At 38.1% G+C, this 25,329-nt stretch overlaps 1 protein-coding gene across 8 annotated transcripts in view; it reads right to left on the bottom strand.

Moving 5' to 3' along the window:
• CDK1 (cyclin dependent kinase 1) overlaps positions 1-23,819 on the bottom strand; it is a 50,606-nt gene extending 26,787 nt beyond the window's left edge. For 2 of the 8 annotated variants that reach the window (XM_061405059.1, XM_061405061.1), the window contains exons 1-7: positions 23,585-23,685; positions 21,111-21,172; positions 18,635-18,791; positions 17,725-17,848; positions 14,487-14,657; positions 12,911-13,074; positions 12,658-12,799 (exon numbers count right to left, since the gene is read on the bottom strand). In XM_061405059.1, the coding sequence (XP_061261043.1) occupies positions 12,658-12,799; positions 12,911-13,074; positions 14,487-14,657; positions 17,725-17,848; positions 18,635-18,791; positions 21,111-21,147 (795 nt within the window). In that variant the 5' untranslated portion in view covers positions 21,148-21,172; positions 23,585-23,685. The other 6 variants (XM_061405057.1, XM_061405055.1, XM_061405056.1 and 3 more) reach the window with 6 other exon arrangements.
• Positions 23,820-25,329: the final 1,510 nt, after the last annotated feature.

Below are 25,329 nucleotides of genomic sequence, written 5' to 3'. Positions count from 1 at the left end.
CATGGATGAGTCTCACAAAGCCAAACAAATAAATGTTAGAATTTTATATATTTATATAAAGCATAAAAGCGTACAATGATGATGATGATGAAGAAGATATGTTGTAAAAGTACACAGAAAAATTGAAAAAAGTATAAAGGAATGCATCTTTCGGAAAAAGAAAGGGAGATGTGAACAGAAAGAGACATGCCGAGAGTTTCAAATGTAGTAAAAATGATACTGGGTGATGGGTACACAGGACCACTGTATATTGCTATTGATGGTTTATACAAAATTTTTTCAGAGTATGCTTAACTTTACAAAGGCGCTTGAAGGACTGTGAGTCAGAGTGGCTATTCTAAATGTCAGGAAAAGACTCCATTCTTTGTCTGGAGACAGAACTTGATGCCATCTGGCAAATGCAGATTGGCCCAAGAGAAACCCCCTCCTTGCCTCTCCTCCTTGGACCCAGTCCAATTAGGCAAACACCACTTGCCCCATGAGTTCTAGACCCAGTGGCATTCTCCTGACTGTTCTGCAGATATCGTGGGTAGGAGCTATGCACCTGGTCAGTCTTCAGTGTTAGTTTCTCAGGCCTCCAAGAGGCACTGGTTCTGTGTCTCTTCATGACAAGAAACACATTTCAAAGCTCTTCAAGAGTCCCTTTGAACCACTTCCCCACTAGACTTGGGTGAGTTAGATAGTAGCATTCCCAAAGCAAAGCGCAGTTTTCGGAAGATCATAATCCCCCAAATCCCTCTTCTCTACTCTAAGCTTTTCTGTTTTTATTTTTTTGGCTAAAGGATCTAAGCAGGGCCAACTTCATAGGCATGTGACCTGTCAGACAAGCCCCCACACTTGGAAAGGCCCTGTGCCTGATTTAATGCTCTGTTGCTGTTGTCTGGAATTCAATAGTTTAACAGGAGGTCCCACATTTTCATTTCATTTTGTACTGGGCTCTGGAAATTGTGTAGCTTATCCTGGACCTAAGACTTGTGGGACAGGTTCTTAGAGTCATTTCCTTGTAAATCTGCATACCAGGTATGGAATTCTGAGAACTACTCTGACAACTACTTTAATGGCCAAAGTAAAAACAGGGAGAGTCCCTTCCTAATACCCCATTACATTTGTTTACTTGTTTGTAACCTGTCTTCCCAACAAGGGGTTGTAAAGTCCACCAAGGTAAGATTATTTAGCTGAACACTGTCCTCATGACATAGTATCTGGCTTATAATACCTTTCAATAAATACTCATTGGAAGAACAAACATTTACAGAATCATTGAAACTGTGCTTGTCCTAGACTTGTTTTCTAACAACTGTTTATATGAAAAGCATATACCATATTTTAGAAGATATGTTCTTAAAGAACATGCATAACTCAATACTGATTTTTCCACAGAATGAGACATGCTTCCTCAAAATGTACAACTATAGTACATTTTGGCTTTCGTGCTGCTTTCTATTTTCTCAAGACTAACACTAACATTTTACTCTAACTAGAGACTTGCTCTAAAATGTGTCATAGGCACTGTTTGGCCTTCAAGACCATTAAAGCCCATCTAAAGTTCATTTCAAAAACCAAAGTTTCAGTCCGTTTTTCAGCCCTAACATTGTCACTCCCATTTAATGAATGCTCAGATAAGATTGCCTCAGAATGTAAAAATATCTAAAATTATAAAATGGCCAATGTGAGGGACCTCCCTGGTGGTCCAATGGTTAAGAATCTGCCTTCCAATGCAGGGAATGCAGGTTCAACCCCCAGTCCAGGAACTAGGATCCCACATGCCTTGGGGCAGCTAAGCCCTCATGCACAACTACAGTGCTGGGCACTGCAGCTAAGACCTGATATAGTCAAAAATACATATAAAATTTTCTTTAAAAAAGGCAAAGAAAACAACCTCCCAAAGTCCCATCCATTCCTAGTTAAGTTCAACTGCACAATTAAAATACAACTATATAAGGAAATACTATGCAGCCATTAAAAAACTGACAAGGTATGTGTTAATGATACAGAACATATAATTAAGTTTAAAAAATGGTCAATGTGAAAATAAGGAAAGTCCTCACCATAGGCACCTACCCACAGAAGCTCTAACTCAGGGAAGCCACAGCCTGGTTGACAACACTGACAAAGGGCTGCAGGTCTTTTGTTTTCCGGCCAAACTGCCCAACAGCAATGCATATGCCAGTGCTACAGTCCGCATGGCCTGCCAACCTCAAACGAATTTTCAAAATCTGGTGGTATTTCCATTACTTCTGATCTACATGTGAGCTTAAACACACTTATATTACCTGACATTTGCATAATTTAACTCCCACAAATGCCGCCACTCCATGTGTCACTAGGTCACCTGTGTTTCAGTGTGTCTATAAACACACTGCTTTACACCAAACAGAACAACTCATGGATGGTGAAGCAAGAAAGCAATGGAGGCTCTGCAGCACCAGATGACCTCAAGTGGTTCTGGCAGCAAAATCAAACACAGGGATACTTTAATGCAATTCGCTCCACATGGCAAATGAGTGAGGAAGTGAAATATCTGACTAATACCTAATATTTAAATCCTAGACAAAACATTTCTGTGCAAATAGGGAAGTGCTTTATTTACTCTGATCCAAGTCAAAGGTAGCTGGATAATTAGTTTTCTTTAAACAACATTCAGCTTTGCTGACATCTCATTTTCCAAAAGCAGCTGTTAGCCAAATATAGTATTGTTTATTTGCTCCCTGGAAGGCTGTTTTTAAAAAGCACTTCTTCTGGTAAAAATATTGCATCACATAATTGGAGATAACAGGAAAAGTAGGAGTTGCTGTTTGTATTTAAATAAACATTTGCTCAAAAGTCCAGTTTTCTGTTTGTGAATACCTCCTTTATTTTGTGCCATTAGGCACACTGAATTATTGCTGTTTATTCCTTGCTTTTCAGCCTTGCTAGGAGATATTCCAAACATGGTAACACACGAGACATTTCTCTTAAAAAACAATATAAGAGATAAGGCTGAAGTTCTTTGCCTTTTTCCTTTATACATGAGCCAGCTATTCCATTGACAGAGACTTATGAATATATAATACTAACATCACAATGTTTATTATCTGATATATACTTTTATACAATTGTATTTGGATAAAGTTTACTTTTGGGTTATTTTTCAGAATGTGACTATTTAAAATACCTGTAGATCTGAGTTAAACTCCCTATTACCCTCTGAGGGGAAGTGAAGAATGGAAATCACCATTGCTCTTCCAAAGAAAACACTCCATACATCTTACAATGTGCTTGGCTTGCATGTGCTGCATGTACTGTTAGCTATTACACTTTTAATTTCTAGGAACTGAAAATCTATGCAGCATTCCCTGATCTGACACTTCTCTTCACTGATCACTTGGGTTCTCTCTTATATGAACATTTTATAGTTGGAGTGGTTTGCCATTTCCTCCTTCATGGGGCTTCCCAACCCAGTGACCGAACCTGCATCTCCCATGTCTCCTATATTATATTGTTCAGTTCAGTTCAGTCGCTCCGTTGTGTCCAACTCTTTGCAACCCCACGGACTGCAGCACGCCAAAACTCCCTGTTCATCACCAACTCCCGGAGTTTACTCAAACTCAAGTCCATTGAGTCGGTGATGCCATCCAACCATCTCATTCTCTGTCGTCCCTTTCTCCTCCTGCCTTCAATCTTTCCCAGCATCAGGGAACTGAGTCTAATGAGTCGGCTGGCTCTTCACATCAGGTAGCAAAAGTATTGGAGTTTCAACTTCAGCATTGGTCCTTCCAATGAATATTCAAGACTGATATCCTTTAGGATTGACTGGTTTGATATCCTTGCAGTCCAAATCTCAAGAGTCTTCTCCCCCACCACAGTCCAAAAGCATCAATTCTTTGGCGCTCAGCTTTCATTATGGTCCAACTCTCACATGCATACATGACTACTGGAAAAAAGCAAAGCTTTGACTAGATGGACCTTTGTGAGTCATAATGAATGCCAAAATCTGGGGTGAAAGAGGTGAGATGTGTGCCCTTTATGGTTATCGAAGCTGCTAGAACTTTCTGTTAGCATGGGTAAGAGCTCCCAACATATAAATAACATTGCATTTGTCATCCAGTCCCTGAGGCTTCGGATTGATGTTGACTAGTCTAAAAAGTTTTCTGCTCACCTGGGAAATCACAAGCCTTTTATGTTCTGAACCATTTTCCATTAGTGCCTGTGCATGAGAAGTAATTCAAACAAGAAGCCAAAAAGCATTTATAAAACTATGTTCAAATTTTAGCAAGATTTAAGATAGAGCAAATGTTCGGCTTCCCATTTGGATCCTTGAAGCAGTGAACACAGTTCATGAAGAATAGATTTATATTTTCTTGCACATAAATATGTTTGTCATGATACCAGAACCATTGAGACAAATGGCTGTGTTCCGTTGGGAAATCTATCTTTTCTGTCCTTATTATAAAGTGTATATTATGGTATAATTATTCTTGTGGTTTTATAGTTAAAGGCATTTTTATAGTATAGGAAGCTTCTATTGAAATAGCATAGGCTACTTAGTTACTACAAAGCTCTTTACAAAAACTAACACTCATTAGGAAATTCTCCCCATTCTGCTTCTGTTATTCCATCATTTCCTTAGCAGAAAATAGCATGGTTTTGAAATTGTATCTCAAGAAACGACTGCCTGTGGAAGTGTATTTTATAGATTTCTACTCCTAACTGGTAAAAGAGTAGGTACGTATACACAAACATTCCTCAAGTTTGTAGGTTCTTTGAAACAATAGGGATACATTTCTATCAGTACCATTTTACACAATCAAAACTAGAAGCTACAGTTAAAACAATGATTATGAACAATAGAGCTTTTAAAGGGAAGATATTTAATTATGTAAGGATTATAACTATAAGGGTGCTAAGTTAGAGGTTCCTTTAAAAGTATATGACTGTTATTTTAGTATGGATGGCTGTGACTCTTTGGGGTTGGAATGACAGAACCCCAACTCAAACCAAATTAAGCAAAAACAAAAAACCCACAACTCCTACACCTACAAGGGATACTGAGTAGCTCCAAATGTTAAGGTAGCCCTGCCAGAACCAGGCTTGAGGACCAGAGTCCAGGGACATCAAACCCCCAAGATTCTTTCTCTATTCATCACTTTTTGGCAGAATGGGGGAGATGCCTCAGGCTCCTAGCCCTGTCATCCCAGTTTAGCAGTGTCAGCAGAAAGACTTCATTCTCTCAGGGTTTCCATAGCAAAATGGACCCTCACGGGTCTTATTTAGGTCACTTGCCCACCCCTTGAACCAATTACTGCTGCTGGGTTATGGTTTATCACTCTGATCCAATCTGGGTCATCTGTATGAAAAAGGAGCCAGGATTAAGAAGCTCAAGAGGACCACATGCAGCATAGTAAAAGTGGGACGGGGAAAATGAACATTGATTGAAAACTATCTCGCCTTGGTCCTTTCAACCTTGAAGTAGAGGTCTCACGAGCTTTGGGGCTCCATGGGGAAGCCTGAAACCTGGGGGGCTGGTTTGGACCCTGAGCTGGGAGGGAACTCCTTGGCACCTGGGCTGCACTGGCTTTACTATTTGACTGCCTTCTTGAGTTCTTCTTAAACTTTAGAAACTAAATACATTTTCTATCAATTTATCTTGGGAACCAACACAAGTCCATGAAAAGAACATTGTGAAGTCAGAAAGCTCCTCAGCCATTAAAAAGAATACATTTGAATCAGTTCTAATGAGGTGGATGAAACTGGAGCCTATTATACAGAGTGAAGTAAGCCAGAAGGAAAAACATAAATACAGTATACTAACGCATATATATGGAATTTAGAAAGATGGTAACAATAACCCGGTGTACGAGACAGCAAAAGAGACACAGATGTACAGAACAGTCTTATGGACTCTGTGGGAGAGGGAGGGGTGGGAAGATTTGGGAGAATGACATTGAAACATGTAAAATATCATATAAGAAACGAGTTGCCAGTCCAGGTTCGATGCACGATACTGGATGCTTGGGGCTAGTGCACTGGGACGACCCAGAGGGATGGTATGGGGAGGGAGGAGGAAGGAGGGTTCAGGATGGGGAACACATGTATACCTGTGGCGGATTCATTTTGATGTTTGGCAAAACTAATACAATTATGTAAAGTTTAAAAATAAAATAAAATTTAAAAAAAAAAAGAAAAAAAAAAGAAAGCTCCCAAGTCCTTGCTCCTGCTTTTAACTAGCCTTGCAATCCTTAGCAAATTACTTAAGCTCTATGAATCTTAGTTTCTAAGATGAAGATGGCCACTCCCTTACAAGATTGCTGGGAAAAACAGGAAGTGTATGTGAAGCAGTGGCTGCTCACCAGAGATGTTCAGTTATAGTTGAACGGAAGGTACCATAACCTATGAGCAAGCTTAAAGGCCTGGGATTAGTCTAGCACTTGAGGTTCTAGACTGAGGGCTGTGGGGATGAAAGAACGGGACATGGCCCCAGCCCTCAGTAAGGGAGAAAATAACAGTGCTAAGAGTAACATAAGAAAAAAGTGGGAGACTTCAAAGAAGAAAGGAATTACCATGTACCAGGAACCCATATTCCCCATCTAGTGTACCTTGTAATGCCATTGTTAAATGCCATCTGTTAAGATTTAAGAACCGATTACTGTGACAGAAAAATAGCTTACTGCCCAATTTTTGCAATGTATTGAAGAGAACATTAGGGGATCCTGACAAAGAGACATGTACTGTATCTGTATGCGTATGTCTGTGTGTATGCATGATGCCTGGCCGCCCTGTCTATATCCCTAACAATTTTACAATCCTACTTATGTATTTATATAAATAAATGCCATTTATTATTTCCATTGTACAGTTAAGGAAATAGATTCAGAGACTCTGAGTGACCTACCCAAAGCCACAGATGGAATTGGCAAAACTGGGAACCAAGCCCTAACATGGCTCTAAAACTGCAATCTTTATATTACGCGGTTCACTTTTCTCAATTCTCAACAGTGACAATGTAAGATTTAGGTTTAAATTCCAATTCAACTTCTACATGTATACTGACTCTGGGTCAGTTTTTCCTTCTGCACCATGCTTCCTCTCATAACAAGATGACTAAGTTTCTGTTCAGTTCTCCAGATTTCTGAGAACTACCCATGCAGTGATTCTCAAAGTGGTCCTTGGACCATCATATCACCACCTGGAACTTGCTAAGAAATTGTATTCATGGCTATACAGGACCTGCCGAATCTGGGGATGCACAAGAAATCTCTTAGAAGCTCTCCAGATCCTAATTCAAGTTTGAAAATCAGACTTTTCAGTATTCTAAGGAATGCAGGTATTGTGATACCTTTTTCCCTTCTCAACAAACAAGTCTATGACTCTCAACACATTTCTTCTAAAGTTTTTAAGGCATCTTAGAAACTCAATATTCAAACTACTAAATAAATATCCAAATATTCAGTATGGGACTGAAAAGGTCTACTCTTGCTTCCAATTATATTTAACATCACTCCTTTCTCCAAAGGTCAAAAGTTACAATCCTTGTCAGTACCATTACTGTCCCACCTGAGCCGTTTCCTAGACATTATTTTTAAGTCAGAATTTTCTCCCTCTTCAGGAACTTTCACACTTTATCCCTCCATCCTTTGCTTTCTCTTTATTCATTCAATATTGCCCCAGACCTATTCAAACAATGCCCACTACTCTCAAGCTCTACAGCCCACAAACATATCTAAATGTCTCTATTCTGTCCACAAAATGCAAAATGATCCTAGGGTCCTAGGAATAAGGCAACTATTTAAACAGGGATGGGGCTTAAGTTGACCTGTTATTAAGTACAGTTTGCGAGAAGCACTAATGTAGAAGTATATTTCACCAAGAACTTTCAAGTTTCCTTTTTTTACTAATTAAAAATTATTTCATTGTTAATCCAAGTCCCCAAAATACCTTTTATTCACTAAAAAAAAATGTTTTTTTCAAACATTTAATTCACACAGGCCATGTCCACATATAAATTAATGATTTTATTATAGATTATGTATTAACTTCTTTGCATCATTACTGCCTTTGTATTTTATGTTTAACAACAACAACAAATCCTTCTCTAAAGCCTACAGACAATAAGATACAGCATTAGTCACAGTATATGGAAGTCTCCTACTGGTGATAAAATACACAAACCTCTCCCCTCACCAAAGAACTTTGTACAGCCTAAAATGGAAATAGAACAAGTTAGAGATAATGCAAGATAACAAAGTTTTCAGACAACTAAAACTAGATGTTGGCCCAAAGTTGTTAAAGTCACCACCAACTGGCGATAACTGGCTGCATCAGAATCATCTTGGGGGACTTTTAACTGTTCAGGGTAGGAAGAGAGTTAGTCTCAGGTGTTTCTAGCACAGAACAGATTTAAGAGCTACTAACCCACAGACAAGATCCACTTTAAAATCAATCAGAAGCGCCACAGCACAAGCCAATTTAAAAATATGCATGCGATGAGGACCCAATTCAGTGGCTTTTCAACTAGTCACTGAAGCTGACATAAACACTTTACTTAGGACTACACAGAGAGCTGGAGCAGAACAAAATGTATGTCTGTTTACAGCAACTGATGGCAGGGTTCTTCCATCTCATTTCCCTGGTCCACCAAGTAGGTTCTAAACTGATGAATTACTGACTTTTCAAACAATTAGACTGCACTGAACAATAGCAATGAGCATGCAGGCAGGCCAAGCCACAAGGCCCCAAACACTGGTGACACCAGTGCATCTGCATATCATTGAAACAGAAGGACCAAGAAATAATTTATAAGACACACTGATAGTTTTGTGGGGGCAGAGGGGTAGTGGCATCAGTTATCAATGCTGATTCTACACCGCCAAAGGTCTGTAATGCACAATTGAAAAGTAGACCCATTTCAATACTTCATAGACAATCTGCAGATACTCCATTTCACCATTTCACCATCTCAATTAACTCTTTTGTGTGACTGACCTTTCACTTACCAAATTCCCACCATGAAATCTCTCAACAGTGTGACCTCAAATGACTTCCATCTCTAGTTGCATTCCCTTACTGCAGGCTGCCTTCCACCGAAAGACCTAGAAGGCAGCCACCAAAACTCTCACCTTGTGCCCTGTTGCCAAAGAAAGTGACCCATACTTTCTCCTCAAGTGAAAAAATTAGAAGACAACAAGATTAGGTAGATCACCCATTACTCAATCAACTGGATCAGCCACACAAGAAAGCTCATTCTGGTCACGGGCTATCAGCATGAAAAACAGAGCATATGGGTGGCCAGTGGATAGCTGTACACTAAAAATGATAAAAAATTATTTTTAGAGACACTTCTTTTGGCTATAACAATCTAAATTAGGCTAATTACAGGTAAAAATCACAATGAGCTGCATTATTAAACAATTCCAAAAGCTAGTGATCTTGGCTAAATAATTATACATTAGAACCTTCTAAGAAGGCTGCTAATAAACTAAACTATGTCAAAATTTGCAAAGAGTTTAGTCAGACTTGAAAGCCAAGATAAGCAACTCCTTTGTATGGTTGTTACCTCTGACCAAAGCACAAGAATTCACTCAGACAAATAACTTTCATAACCTACCTAAAAATAGGATACCTCATAAATTTTCTAAACTGTTCTTTCCTGCTGTGGACAGCCCTTGATCTCTGACTGTAAAACTTAGCAAGCTTTGGCATATACTAATGTTAGTTTTACAAGTTACTAAAAACCTCTATAAATTAAGCATCGTCTCTCAAATCTGGATAGTTCTCTCACTCTGAATGCCTAAACATTTAGGTCACAAACTGAAATACCAGTAGAAAAATATTCATCTTTAGGCAGGGTGTATAGTTACCACATAACAAGAAACTGACAAGAAAATTTAAACAGAGTATAAAAATACTTCAAAGCATTATGAACTTTGAACTTAGCACTTTCCTAAATTTTAGTATTTCCAATAAGAAAAGAAGACTGGGGTAGCATTTTAGATGGTTTAAGCTAACTCAAAAATTTCCTGATTCCTGACATCAATACTAGATTTATAAAGTTTTATTATAGTAACAAACAGCTGTTACAGTGGAATCTACAAACATATACAGAATTATTATATTTAAATTCATATAGAACAGTATTTACATTTTAACTTAGTTTTGAAATCAGAAGATGAAGTACAGATTAAGTTTTACAACAAAGAAAAGAAAAATATACAAGACAAAACCAGAGATGAACAGTAAAAGTACAATTATCTGTTCTTGACACAACACAGGGAAACTGTCAGAAAGCTACATCTTCTTAATTTGACTGTCCAAATCATTAAAGTACGGATGATTCAATGCCATTTTGCCAGAAATTCGTTTGGCAGGATCATAGATTAACATTTTCTGTGTGAGGAAAAGATATTTTAAAAGGTTATTTATTTAAGGAGAAAAAAAAAACTCCCCCCAAAGCCTTACTTTTCTACCAATAAGCCATATGCTAATAATTTTAAAGAAAAACTACTAAATGAATGTTCCCATTAGTTTAACACCAAACCACATAAATGTTTTACCTCACCCTCTAGCTCTACAATGATCTATTCTTTAAATCACAAATATCTTGGTAACCTTTTTGCTATAAATTACATTTTAAGACACAAGCATTCATGGATAACTTTAAAACCAAGGCATAAATTTAAGAAAGATTATCTAGTTAATTATATTTACTTTGAGAATTAAAAGGCCCTCTGAGTTATTTACAACATTCCTGAAACTGTGGTAAGTAACTATAGAGGTTTCTAATGTAGCTTTCAGCAGTTTCTAATAAAAACAAAGCCAGCAGGCACTATGCTATAAACAGAGTTAAAATGACTCACTAAATGAACTATGGTCAGAAACCTAAGTGTTACAGTTTATTTACACATCAGCAGAAAAGTTAAAATGTGTCTTAAAGAAATCTTTAAATCAATAAGCCAACCTAGAGATACTTCTCCTCTCTTGTTACCACCTAAGCTCTTATTCTATAGCTGGCACTCTACTTTGTTCATTTCATGTTACTTAATCCTGACAACAAAAGGTAGGAATTAGTCCCACTTTACAAATGAGAATACTGAGGCTCAAAGAGGTTAAGGAACTTGCCGAAGTTCACAGAGCTAACAAGTGAGAAAGATGAAATTTGAAACCAAGACTAACATATGGTGTACAGCAGTGATTATCAACCTGGTGAGACTGACCCTAAGGGGACATTTGGCAATGTGTAGATACATTTGGGGTTGTCACAACTGGGATGAAAATGTGTTAAAGGCATCTACAGGACACAGAAATGGGATGCTGTTAAGTATCTTAACAATGTACAGGACTGCCTCCAGCAGCAAAAAATGATCCAGTCCAAGATGTCAATACTGGCTAGAATAAGGAACCGTGATTGACAACATAATTTTCATTTCGTTAACTAAAGTGACATTCTTTGAAATGTTCAAGAATCCCAGACTGGGCCAGGAATACAGAGGGCCTTTTACATCACGTCATCAATACTGACGTATAAAATATCTGAGTGGCAGTAAAGGACCCTGGCCTGCACTGTAAGCATTTGGGAAATCTGAGCTGGAGTTGGTGGCATGATTATAACCTGTGAAAGAGGCCCAAAGACCAATTAGAACACACGTATGATGATACAGCAATAGATTTCTTTCCTTTGTTTAGTAACCTACCAAAATTTCTTTTTTGGAATTACATTACCTGAGATTCATAAGATTTAGGAGAAGACAATGGCACCCCACTCCAGTACTCTTGCCTGGAAAATCCCATGGACGGAGGAGCCTGGTGGGCTGCAGTCGATGGAGTAGCTAGGAGTCAGACACGACTGAGCGACTTCACTTTCACTTTTCACTTTCATGCATTGAAGAAGGAAATGGCAACCCACTCCAGTGTTCTTGCCTGGAGAGTCCCGGGGACGGGGAGCCTGGTGGGCCGCTGTCTGTGGGGTCGCACAGAGTCGGACACGACTGAAGCGACTTAGCAGCAGCAGCAACACCTCAGTATTTAAATACTGTTCTAAAATAAATTTCCTGGGGCAGGTCTAGGACATTTTTATTTTATGCTAACAAATTATTTTTTGTCTTATTTTTAAAGAACACAGCTGTTTAGTTGGAACAGCAACGTAATAGAGGGGAAGGTGTTAAGAACTACATTCATCCCTTTGCTAACCTATCTGATGTGGAAATGAGGCACAAGGTGAGAAATGGAAATTCATGCAGCAAAGGCTTAAGTAACTAAAAATATGAAAAAATAAGGAAGACACCTATGTCTAAACTAAAAACCAGTAAATACCAAGACAAAAAAGCTGGAAAGGGGGGCCACTCCAAGTCAGTCACTTACAGCGTTATTATTAACCCTGTCCTCTCCTTCAGAGTATCTATAGCTATCTATCAGATTAAAAACAAATCAACAAGGACAACAAAAAAATGCCAAACTCTCCTCTCAAAACCACTAGTGTTTTTCATATCTAAAATGGAATTAGTAATGTGCTTGCTTCAGTAGCACACATACTAAAATGGAGCTAGTAATATAATAAACATAACAGTTATGTGTCTAGGTCAACAAATATTGGTTTTATTCCTATTTCCTAGGTAAAGACAGAATTAAGTACATTCAGAATTAATTATCCATGGTATTAAAACCAATATAAAGGGCATTCCTTACCGAGAGCAGATCCAAGCCATTTTCATCCAAGTTTTTGACATGGGATGCTAAGCTTCCTGGTTTCCACTTGGGAAATGTACTCTTATAGTCCTGTAAAGATTCCACTTCTGGCCACACTTCATTATTGGGAGTGCCCAAAGCTCTAAAAAGCCAGAACAAAACAAAAACTTACAAGTTAAAGCATCAACATAATTCTTGCTATCTACATGTAAATTTTAAAGTTCTTAACAGCTCAAGCGTAAATCAAAAATACCTGAAAATTCTGAAGAGTTGATCAATTTCTGAATCCCCATGAAAAAGTGGTTTCTTCGTTGCTAATTCAGCAAATATGGTACCTATACTCCAAATGTCCACTGGAGTTGAGTAGCGAGCTGACCCCAGCAATACTTCTGGAGATCTATACCAGAGTGTCACTACCTATTACAAAGAAAACGCCTTACTTGGAATAAACGTGGCACATTAAATTACCTAAATGTAAACATTTATATTAGGACTATCCTTTAGAATGCTGCACGATTGTCTCTGATACTGTTTAAAAGTCAATTCACTATACACAATACTAAGTGTTAGATAAATACTTCATTTGTAAGTTATATTCACTAAGGAAGGAAAGATAAAAGCATACCAAATCTTTTCAAATTAGTAAAACGCAAGGATCAAAACAGTCAAGACAGCCTTCACTTAAGAACAAAAGCACAATGATGCTGGGTCTGGGCTGACACCGTGCTGCACAAGCGCACGCATCGCTCACGTGCTAGAATCACAACCAAGGCACACAGCAGCTTATCAGTGGTCTGCACCAATCTACTATTTGAGCATATCTCATTTGTCACAGTGCAGGGCAACAGCATCTATTTAAACCAGTGGAAACCAAATAATATATATTTACAGATCCATGGGAAAAATTATAAAAAGGAATGATTAAAAAGGAGCCAAGACACCTGACCAGAGGTGCACTGTCACAAGTTTTGATCAAGAGGAAGTCTTTGAGCACAAGAGTAGACAACTCCACAGAAGACAAGGTTTCCCAACAATCCTTAACTGTGATTCAGCATTCCCTTTCCCTCCAGAAATAGCAAACAAAAAGCCAAGTCATCAATATAACAGGGACAAAACTTGGTTATATTTACAAGCTTCTAAAAGCATGGCACCCCACTCCAGTACTCTTGCCTGGAAAATCCCATGGACGGAGGACCCTGGTGGGCCGCAGTCCATGGGGTCGCTGAGTCGGACACGACTGAGCGACTTCACTTTCACTTTTCACTTTCATGCATTGGAGAAGGAAATGGCAACCCACTCCAGTGTTCTTGCCTGGAGAATCCCAGGGACGGGGGAGCCTGGTGGGCTGCCGTCTATGGTGTCGCACAGAGTCAGACACAACTGAAGCGACTTAGCAGCAGCAGCAGCAAAAGCATCTGAAATAATCGTACTTAATCAACAAAACCTTTTAACTAGTCTTTTTCAAGACAGGATCCAAACGAGACAGAAATCACGTGTAACTTGCACAGGGAAGGTTTACTATACAGGATTAGTAACTGTAACAGAGGTTTGTAATAATCGGAGACTGACTTGTGAGAATAAATGACTGCTTCCTGCAATGCCTCTCTAGCACCCTCTACTGTCAAAGGTAACATCCCAGCATCTGGCAAAGGAAAAACACTCAAAAGTTCCAGATGCATTTTCACATAGCAGACAATGAAGTTTGGACTACAGAGGCAATAAACTGATAACCGGCAGATTGAAAATCTTTCTGAGTATTTTTCCTTGTCTTAAAGAATACAGAAAACAATCCCTCAGTCACACATAACAAAAGTACCAAAACAACATACCTCATGCGTATATACTCTAATAGGAATTCCAAAAGCTCTGGCAAGGCCAAAATCTGCCAACTTAATTGTTCCTTTATCATCAATCAATAGATTTTGAGGTTTTAAGTCCCTGTGGAGAACTCTTCTAGAGTGACAAAACACAATCCCTTGTAGGATTTGGTACAAATAACTCTGGAAGGAGGAAATATAAATTAGAAACTTAACCATATGATGAAATGATTTTCTAAATAATCTTGGCAGGTTTCTTTCAAAGACATAAGAAATTATATTGCAGAGAAATAAACAATTTACCAAAAAAGTTCTCAGGCCTTAGTTTCTTAGTTGAAACTAACAGGAAGTATCTGGGGCGTGAGAAGCCCATTTATATCAAGTATTATGTTTGTACAACTAAGACAAAGATATTCACCTTATGGGAACATCTATAGATACTCATTTCATTTTCTTTTACTTATTCTGGTCCCTAATTCTTAAGTAATAAGGTAATTTTCTATATAGAAAGTTTCTTAAACTTTTGTTTTATATACTTATAGCAACTCTAGTTCTGCCCTGAGTAAGTTTAGTCTTTTCCATTTCTGTCTTTTATCTTTATATATTCACTTCCTCTTTGGAAACACTGGTCACAAGGAAAAAAAAAAAGAATATTATGACTGTATTTAAATAGATATAATTATGGCAAAACGCTGTTTAGCAGTTCAGAGAAGTGTTTTGTAAGATTTCTGTTGCCAACAAAATGTAACTGACATTTGAAGCAACATGAGTACTACAGAAATATAAAATATAGTATTGACTATAAAGTTCAATATTATAAAATACATAAAACCAATCAGTTGGAACAACTGGCTAGCCATTTGGAAAAAAAATTAAGAACCCTAATTCTGACATCAAAATAAACCTTTGATTCATCTAGAATTTAAGACAAAAGGAGGAATGGTAATCTACTGAAACCACTAGAAAAACACTGTCATGTACTGTTCTAATACATGTGATCTTTGCATGAGGAAGACTTAAATAAGACATAAAAATCTCCAAAAGTCATGTACTGATATGTACAAATATGTTAAATTATAAAAATAACTAATGGTATATACACACCATTAACAAAAGACAAAAAAAAAAGCAATAAAAGAACTATTATCAATACATTACCAATAAAAGGCTCTTAAAAACCAGTGAAAAAAGTATCCTAACAGAATCATCAGTGAAAAATATGTAGTGTTTATAAAATGGCTAAGAAATAAAAAATGTTAAATGAAAGAAAAATGATGTTAATGTATTTTTCATAGTACTGTTATCAAAAAGATTAATCAAAACAAGTTTTGACAGTGATGTGCTAAAAAATATACATACACCATGATATTGGTCTACTTTTTTAGAGGGTTAACCAGCACTATCAAGATTTTAAGTGTAAATAAATAACTTCAACCCACTGATTTCAGTGCTGAGACTCCTATAAAGATACACAGGAATATAAAAATATTCACTGCAGCACTGACCATAAGGACATGAGTCACCAAGCTGGAAAACAACTTCAGTGTCCACCAGTGTGGACTTGGTTTACGCAATTATATCAGACAGTAGAAAGATGGGTAGACTAACATTTTACACAGTAAAAGGGAAAGTAATGCATATATACTAATATATATAAAATCCCATTTTTACAAAAAGTTTCTGTATATACACATACAAAGTTGACATACAAGTATCTCTAAGATTACTAATAAAACAAAGGCTACCTCTGAGGAGTGGTTTGGTAGAGACGGTATAAGGATAATTATTTTAAATTTAAATGAAACTTAATCTCTATACCACCTGACCTGCCTCTTGAGAAACCTATATGCAGGTCAGGAAGCAACAGTTAGAATTGGACATGGAACAACAGACTGGTTCCAAACAGGAAAAGGAGTACATCAAGGCTGTATATTGTCACCCTGCGTATTTAACTTATATGCAGAGTACATCATGAGAAATGCTGGGCTGGAAGAAGCACAAGCTGGAATCAAGATTGCCGGGAAAAATATCAATAACCTCAGATATGCAGATGACACCACCCTTATGGCAGAAAGTGGAGAGAACTAAAAAGCCTCTTGATGAAAGTGAAAGAGGAGAGTGGAAAAGTTGGCTTAAAGCTCAACATTCAGAAAACAAAGATCATGGCATCTGGTCCCATCACTTCATGGGAAATAGATGGGGAAACAGTGGAAACAGTGGCTGACTCTATTTTTCTGGGCTCCAAAATCACTGCAGATGGTGACTGCAGCCATGAAATTAAAAGACACTTACTCCTTGGAAGGAAAGTTACGACCAACCTAGATAGCATATTGAAAAGAAGAGACATGACTTTGCCAACAAAGGTCCGTCTAGTCAAGGCTATGGTTTTTCTAGTGGTCATGTATGGATGTGAGAGTTGGACTGTGAAGAAAGCTGAGCTCAGAAGAATTGATGCATTTGAACTGTGGTGTTGGAGAAGACTCCAGACAGTCCCTTGGACTGCAAGGAGATCCAACCAGTCCATTCGAAAGGAGGTCAGCCCTTTCGAATTCGAAAGGGTGTTCTCTGGAAGGAATGATGCTAAAGCTGAAACTCCAGTCCTTTGGCCACCTCATGCGAAGAGTTGACTCATTGGAAAGGACTCTGATGCTGGGAGGGATTGGTGGCAGGAGGAGAAGGGGACGACAGAGGATGAGATGGCTGGATGGCATCACTGACTCGATGGACGTGAGTCTGAGTGAACTCCGGGAGTTGGTGATGGACAGGGAGGCCTGGCGTGCTGCGACTCATGGGGTCACAAAGAGTCGGACACGACTGAGCGATTGAACTGAACTGAATCTCTACAATAAGTTAAACAAAATATATATTCAAATCCAGAATAAAGTGAAACTGCCTGCCAGCATCACCCTGTCCCAGGCTTTTGTTCTTTTATTTTGCACATATCTGACTGACAAAGAACAGAATACCCTAGTTTCCAACATTACACACTTAGTACTTTTCTGTTTTTTCAGGCAGTACTTTTCACTTTACAACCAGAAGCACTATCTAGTAATAAAATACTTAACTGTTAACAACCTATAGACTATGTGAGAAAAAACAAAATATTCTTTAATGAAACATTCCTTTCTTCCTTGTTCTACTTTCTAACACTTTTTCCAAGTATATTCTCATGAAACACAAGCACTTCTAAAGTGCAGACCCTTTACATTCACAGAGGATAAACACTAACAAAATTAGGCAAGATTCTTACCTTAACAAGTGAAGAATCCATGAACTGACCAGGAGGGATAGAGTCCAAGTATTTCTTGAGATCCATGGAAAGGAATTCAAAGATGAGATACAACCTGGAATCCTGCATAAGCACATCTTGAAGACTGAAAAATAAAACAATTACAAATCTTAACATTTTTGATCTCTCACAAAGTAAAATGGCTTCTATACACATACATCATAGTTGCTATTAGAAAAAGCAGGCCATAAGAAATTTCTACAGTAACAAATACATGCTATACTGTTTTGGAATAGAAGAGGTGGTACCTTCCCTAGTAGTGAAACCATAGTATTAAACTAGAATTTGAGAAAGGAACCTCAGGGCAGCAACTGAAAATTAAGTGGTATTACAGGTGTTAACTTGGTAAATCGCCTGCAGTCCAGAAAAATATTTCTAGGCTGACTGCTTGTTGCTTAGAGCTTGTCTCTCCATTGAGGCAACTTATAGAAATAAACTTTTTAAAGTATTATCTAACCTTACCAGTTGTTCACCATCTCAAGCCCACAAAATGCAATTAAATCCTAGCTTTCACCTGACCTAGCTACCTATCTCAGGTCGCTGATTAAGGAGTCCTTAAAGACCAGAGCTCTCAGAGTTGGAACAGTGACAAAGCTTTGTGAAAAAAGACTTCCTTGTCTCCCTTGACCAGTTTATCCTGATTTTCCAGCCCCCACTACTAATCTCTATCACCAAGCCCCTCTAACTCTATTCCTGCTTTAAAAGCCTATGTTTTTCTACGCCCAGCATTGTCAATGAACAAAAACAGTAGGGTTCTATTCCACTCAGAAAGGTTCAATCAGAAATTAAGCAACTGTAAAACTTTTCAAAATGAAATTCACATGTGAAATAGCATGCAAAAAATGATTCAAATTCAGATATTATACCATACCTGACTATATTTGGATGACGAAGCTCTTTTAATAGAGATATTTCCCGAATTGCAGTACTAGGAACCCCTTCCTCTTCACTTTCTAGTCTGATTTTCTTCATGGCTACCACTTGGCCTGTAGTTTTGTGTCTACCCTTATACACAACTCCATAGGTACCTGAAATAAACAAAGTAAGTGTCTATGTGACAACCACCACAAACTAAAAAAAATTTTAGAAGATGATTGAATTCCATAAGGTGTCACATGACAGAAACATCTGCTGTGGCCACAAAGAAAGCATCTCATTCATAATTATACTCTCATCACTTCCAAAAGAAAAGAGGCTAATCACAACCTAACCTATCTGCAGTTTAGAAAATCCATATAGTCATCACAGGTTCCCCATACAATTCAAATTACCAGTAATTTTCCAACACATTTTAGAGAAAAAGGATCATTTGCAAATTGGAATGTATGTCCTATCAAATATCCTCCCCAAGGTAGGCATAAAATAAATGCAGGAAGCCTCACATCCATTTGGAAGTTGAGAACATGGATTCCGATGTATGGGTTTTAGCTAGTGAGCAATAATTTCAATATAAGGGACCCTGGGGTGGTTGGGTGCACGGAACAGAAAAAGCAGTAATCGAGACGGACTAGTCAGCTAAAAACAAGTTCACGTGCATGATATGTTGAATCCCCCGGGTAAGTGATTTTTAATCTGGGGTTGGACAATTTAAGGGAGGTCTTGACTCCCTTAATTATAAGAAAATTTTCTTAAATAGCTTTACTTTTTTTTTGTATGACATCAGTGTAACTTCAAAAGCGATTAGGAGGGACTTATATCTAGGCAAGTCTATTTTACAGTTTTTTAAGAGTTTCTCCAAAACTAGTAGTATTTCAAAAAAGGATAAGAACCACTAACAAATAAATGATCTACTTGTTTGATCAGAATATTAAGGATGGTTTGCTCAGTGACAAACTGATGCTATATAAACTCTCTTTTTTTAAATAGAGAAATTCTATCCAGTTGTCTATGTCATGGTGTCATTTTAAAAACGTAAGTTAACATAAAATCCATTGTATATTATTTTGACGAAATTTGGAGCAATTGTGCTTTGGGTAACCAGTTGATCTGGGAATTCCCTGATGGTCCGGTGGTTAGGACTCTGCACTTTGACTGCTAAGTGCCTGGGTTCAATCCCTGATTCAAGGAACTAAAATCCCTTAAGTCGCACTGTGAGGTCAAAAAAAAATCAAGGAGAACTGATCTTGTTTGATCTTCACCAACATCCTTCATGGGTGGACCTTCTGTACACTTAAAATCTGTACATTTTTCAGATGTAAATTATACTTGCATTAAACACAGAAGTAGGTAAGCCAGTAGCACCCTCACCCAGCACACTGTTAAGACAAACTCAGGAAGATCAGTAATTTACATAATATAGTCAAATAAGTAGTTAATGGTAAATTCAAACTTTTTAAAGTATTCTTACCTCTCACTCAAGTGTACAACATTCACCTGGTCCTAAAATTTACTCATAAGAGCCACTGATTAACTTACAGTGAACACTCAATATATACTGAATTGAGTTTTAGACATCACAAGTGCTCTGTCTCTCCTGACTTGCACTTTGAAATGAACTAAGCATTATAAAATTTAAAAATCTTCAATACAGGCAAATTATGGAGACTGAATAGCAACCCACTCCAGTATTCTTGCCTGGAGAATCCCAGGGACAGGGGAGCCTGGTGGGCTGCCGTCTATGGATGGGGTCGCAGAGTTGGACACAACTAAAGCGACTTAGCAGCAGCATGGAGACTGAACAATAAACAGAAAAACTGTTTATCAACAAATGGTTATAGAGTGTCTGCTAAATGCCAACTAAGGTTCCACATCATGCATATAGTTATGTTCTCTATGATCTAAAAAGCCAGAAAGGGGTTCAAATTATAACCTGAGTTCAATGAATTATTTTTGTTAACTCAGAAGAAAATCACAGAACAATTTGGTAATAATTGAAATAAGAGTTAATATATTTTAATCAAAAGACATTAAGAAGACATTAACCACTAAATGAAATACATGACCCTGACTAGAACTTCTGAGAGTATATGCAGACGTACTTTAAACTAAAGCACATAATTTCACTGCCCTAACACTCTCCTCAACACACCTACAAAATAGCAATAGTGTTTTTTTAAAAATATATAGATATATTGCTTTAATATATAGATATATTGTTTAGTATTAGAAGAATGTAAGATTATTGGAGGGATGCTGGTAGGGAGACATGTCAGAATAATTTCAATTCTCTTGAAAGGTTAACTATTTTTTTTTTTGCTTGTGCTATTATGTAGAAAACATATACATTAATGCACTAATTAATGTACTGTTAGATACTTTAAAAACTGAATTTGAATATTTACATGTCAAAGATGTCAAATCATTAAATCATTTTTTAAAAATCCTTTTATATTATTAAAACCACTCACCTTCTCCAATTTTCTCTATTTTGGTATAGTCTTCCATAGTTAATCAGTGGGTATGGTAGACCCTAAAATGAGAAGAAAAACTTATTTGATTACATGCCACTAAGTCAAAGGGTGCTTTTAAGTTATTGATAAGATATTACAAGTAAAGAATTTCCCATCATGCCTAGAGCAGTATTAACTTTCCACAATAGGACTTCCCTCATGGTGCAGTGGATAGGAATCCACCTGCCAATGCAGGGAACACAGGTTCAATCCCTGGTCCAGGAAGATTCCACACGCCGGGAGCAACTAAGCCCAAGAGTCACAAGTACCGAAGCCTGTGCACCCAGCTGGTGCAGAGCAACAAAGAATAGCATCCACTGGCCTCAACTAGAGAAAGTCACTTGTGGCAATGAACATCCAGTGCAGCCAAATACAAATAAACTTTTTAAAAATTTTCCATAAGATTAGCTATTCTATTAAAACAGTATTTACAAGGGGAAGAACTCAAGACTCTCCCACCTTTCTTAGCTTCTGAAACATTGGAAATATTTGTATATCCTATACCTGGATAACTTTGGTATACTAAGTCACTTCAGTGTCCGACTGTGTGATCCTATGGCCAGGCTCCTCTGCCATAGGATTCTCCAGGAGAGAATACTGGAGTGGATGGCCATGCCCTCCTCCAAGGTATCTTCCTGACCCAGGGATGGAAACCACTGTCTGTTATGTTTCCTGCACTGGCAGGCAGGTTCTTTACCACTAGAGCCACCTGGGAACTTCTTTCAAAATTAACCTTCAAATTCAGACATCAACTTATCTATCCGTTCCAAACAAACCCTGATGTTCTTTACATAAGACTTCTAAGGCTCATCAATGTGTGCCAATTATACCCAAATAGTTTAACAATGAATGCTACTTGAATTTGTAGCTTCATGATACTTTTATGAAGTTAAAGACATGAAGTAGGGAGCTAAAACGTGGTCACACTGTTCAACCATTAGAAAATATTTAAAGCAGCCAAAGTATATTCATTTCAACTTGCTCAAATGACAGTTTTAATCTTTCTCTTGTTGTCAGGAGTCACGTAACACAAAGATGATAAAAAACTTTCAAGATACCTTTTGTAAAGTGGGAAATATCACTAAGCACTCTAAAAGAAAATGGGCAATTCCATACATAAAGTCTATTTTAATTATACCCCATGCAATGTCAAGAACAAAGAATGTCCATATACTTGAATCACAAAAAAAAAAATGGTTAAAAAAAAAAAGCCGAAACCACAACCAGATACTCAAGACTTCCTGGTAAGTTTGCCACGGAAACATTAACTTCAGAGGCCCAAACCATCGTTTTATATCACTGATAAAATCATAAAGGTCACTGAACCTTAAGTTAAATTTCTCACATTCTTTTTCAAAATCATTCCAGACATAAGCAGAGATAAACTTTTTTAAATAAACAAAATTGCACTACACTGGCCATCTTAAAAATCAATTTTACAAATGGCAACGGATTAGGATTAACTAATCTTTTCTTCAATATCCAGCTGTAATATGCCCAAATCACAATGAAACTGTGGAGCTTATTTTAAACAAAATCACTGAAAACTAACTCAATTTCAAAGCTGGGTTCAATTACTCTTCCACCTTTTCCTGGTTGCAACTATTTTAAATAAAGGATGTGGCTTCGTAATGCCTTTTGAATGCCTCTGTTCCTAGTGACAGGATGTAAAATATCAATGGCTTCATCCACCCAGACACCTCCAGGTCTTTAAAGAAAGCAAGACCTGCATGTTAAAACTGATAAAAGGACTTAAAAAGACACGTTTCTAACTCTCGGCGTTTCTTAGACTTCCAGTTTTTGCCAATTCCACTGTATGTAACAACCACCAAGCATAAAATAAAATCCAAAAAATCCAAGTTCTCTTGGGGTCTATGCCCAGGATAAGTGTTCTTAAAAGCTCTACGTCGGCTAGGGTCCTGGGAACAGAGAGGCAAGTTGAGAAGGCCCACAAGTTAGTTCTTCCGGTCGGTTTCCTGGGACCAGCTGAGATTAGAAGCAGGCGCGAGCACCTTGCTGAGTTGCGGTCTTGCTTTCCACTCCCGGAGGCGAGGCTAGGAGCTGCAGGGCCGAGCCTGGCACTCCACAAGCGCTTGGCACAAATCTGCCTTCCATCAACCCCCGAAAGCCTCCTCAGCCACCCGCGACCCCAGATTGCAATTCAGAGGCCAGAGCAATGCCAGCCCTGCCTGAACAACCCTGGCCGGGCTGGGCTCCCCCAAGCCTCCCACTGAAGCCGGGGTTGGCGTCGCCTCACGCGCAGGCCCGGGGCCTCCGGTTAAGGCCGGGCTTGGCGGTACGCAGAACCCCACCGCCCGGAACCCAGCCTCCCAATTATCACCTGCTTCATTAATACTCCCCCTCCAAGGTCCGCAAGACGGCCCTTCCGAGTCGACACCCCATAGGCAACACCCTGACCCCACCAACGCTACCCGGCTTTATCCCGCGGCGAATGCTGCGGCGGCTACCAAGTCGGCGACGCTGTCCCTAACTTCCAAGCGCCAGCTTTGGAGCTAAGTGCGAGCAGTTTCAAACTCACCGCGCTAAAGGGTCCTGGATTCACCAATCAGATAGTCCGTAGACTTTTAAAGGAGCCAATCAGAGCCTAGCTGCCCTTAACGCTGGGCTTCCCGGGTGGCTAGAGCGCGAAAGGTGGAGGAAACGGCGGCTGGAGAAAAAGCAGAAGGGCGGGCGCCAACTGAGTCTGGGCGCAAGCGCTTTCCAAGACAGGGTCGTCCCATTGTTTCTAGTCATAAGAAATCTACTGTCCTCTCTGGGTTGGGTTTTTTTCTCTCCCAATTCTGGCACAATAAAAATTGGAGGTATTCAAATAGTTCATCACAAAAGTGGTACTACACGTAATCCAGATCCCATTACTTTTATTTCTGATACTTAAAGCTAATGTATATTTATGCTTTTCCAAAATAATGAATCTCAATCTGGACCAAAGGAGCATGATTCTGCATGTCCCAAGGGGAAGATCCCACATGCTCAACTTAAGACTCAAGGCAGCCAAAAAACAAAATAAATAAACTTTGTTTTAATAGAAAGAGGTAATAGAAAACTAGGAAAGATGTCCTCAACAGGGTAAAGAAACTTTTCATATATATATATGAGTATAAGTTAGACACATTTTTGTCACATTTCACACACATATATGGCTGTGCTATGTTTTCACTTCACTTTTTTTAATTTCAATTTTTTAATCTATGTAACATTTTAATTAAAAATTAAAAAACAGAATTTTTCTTTTCTTAAATGTTAAAATATTCTCACAACAGAATTTTAAATGTTCTTGAAAAAACAAAAATTCACACTTCCGTGGGAGAAGAAAAAGATCTAAATTATGCTTTAAATAATCCAGTATCCCTAAACTCTTTCATTGCCCTACACCATATCCTAAAGAGATTTCTGCACCTGAACATCATTCTTAAGTCTTTAAGAAAATAAAAAAGTAAAATAGAACTGGGCATAGTAAGAGTCTTTCCACTGACTGTATTGAGATATGGAACAAATATTGATTACCATGCCCTCTACAACTGTGTATTTGATGATCCAGATTAGGATAAGGAATGGAATAAGTTTATCACATGGCCCCCTATATGTGGCACAAACACTCAACCTTGGCAATTTTGTGCTCCTGGGTGACAGAATATTTTGAATTCATAGTAGAAGTAGGAGATTTGGGAAATCTTGGCCTGAACCTAATAATTTTTAAAACTTATTTTTAAAATCTAAAATTCACATTTTAAATGAAAACTGCCTTAAATTGCCTTAAATAAAATGAAAATTGTGTTCTAGAGAAGACTATTTTCTGCTAGTTTAGGGTACTAATTTTAAAGAATAAATATATATAGCTTTCTCTCTGAGAGGCTTAAGCAAAGGATTTAATTTATATCATCTAAAAACAGCTAGTAATTCATTATATACATTTGACATTCAGCATAAAGAAGACCACAAGCTTCCACACTTTCATGCTAGATTTTTATTTAAATTTAACTCAGTTTAGTTCAGTTCAGTCGCTCAGTCGAATCCGACTCTTTGTGACCCCATGAATCGCAGCACGCCAGGCCTCCCTGTCCATCACCAACTCCCAGAGTTCACTCAGACTCACGTTCATCAAGTCGGTGATGCCATCCAGCCATCTCATCCTCTGTCATCCCCTTCTCCTCCTGCC

Source organism: Bos javanicus, chromosome 28 (assembly GCF_032452875.1).
Source record: "Bos javanicus breed banteng chromosome 28, ARS-OSU_banteng_1.0, whole genome shotgun sequence".
Taxonomy (NCBI): domain Eukaryota; kingdom Metazoa; phylum Chordata; class Mammalia; order Artiodactyla; family Bovidae; genus Bos; species Bos javanicus.
The sequence above is the reverse complement of the archived record's forward strand: the minus strand, read 5'-3'. Positions and strand labels throughout refer to the sequence as shown.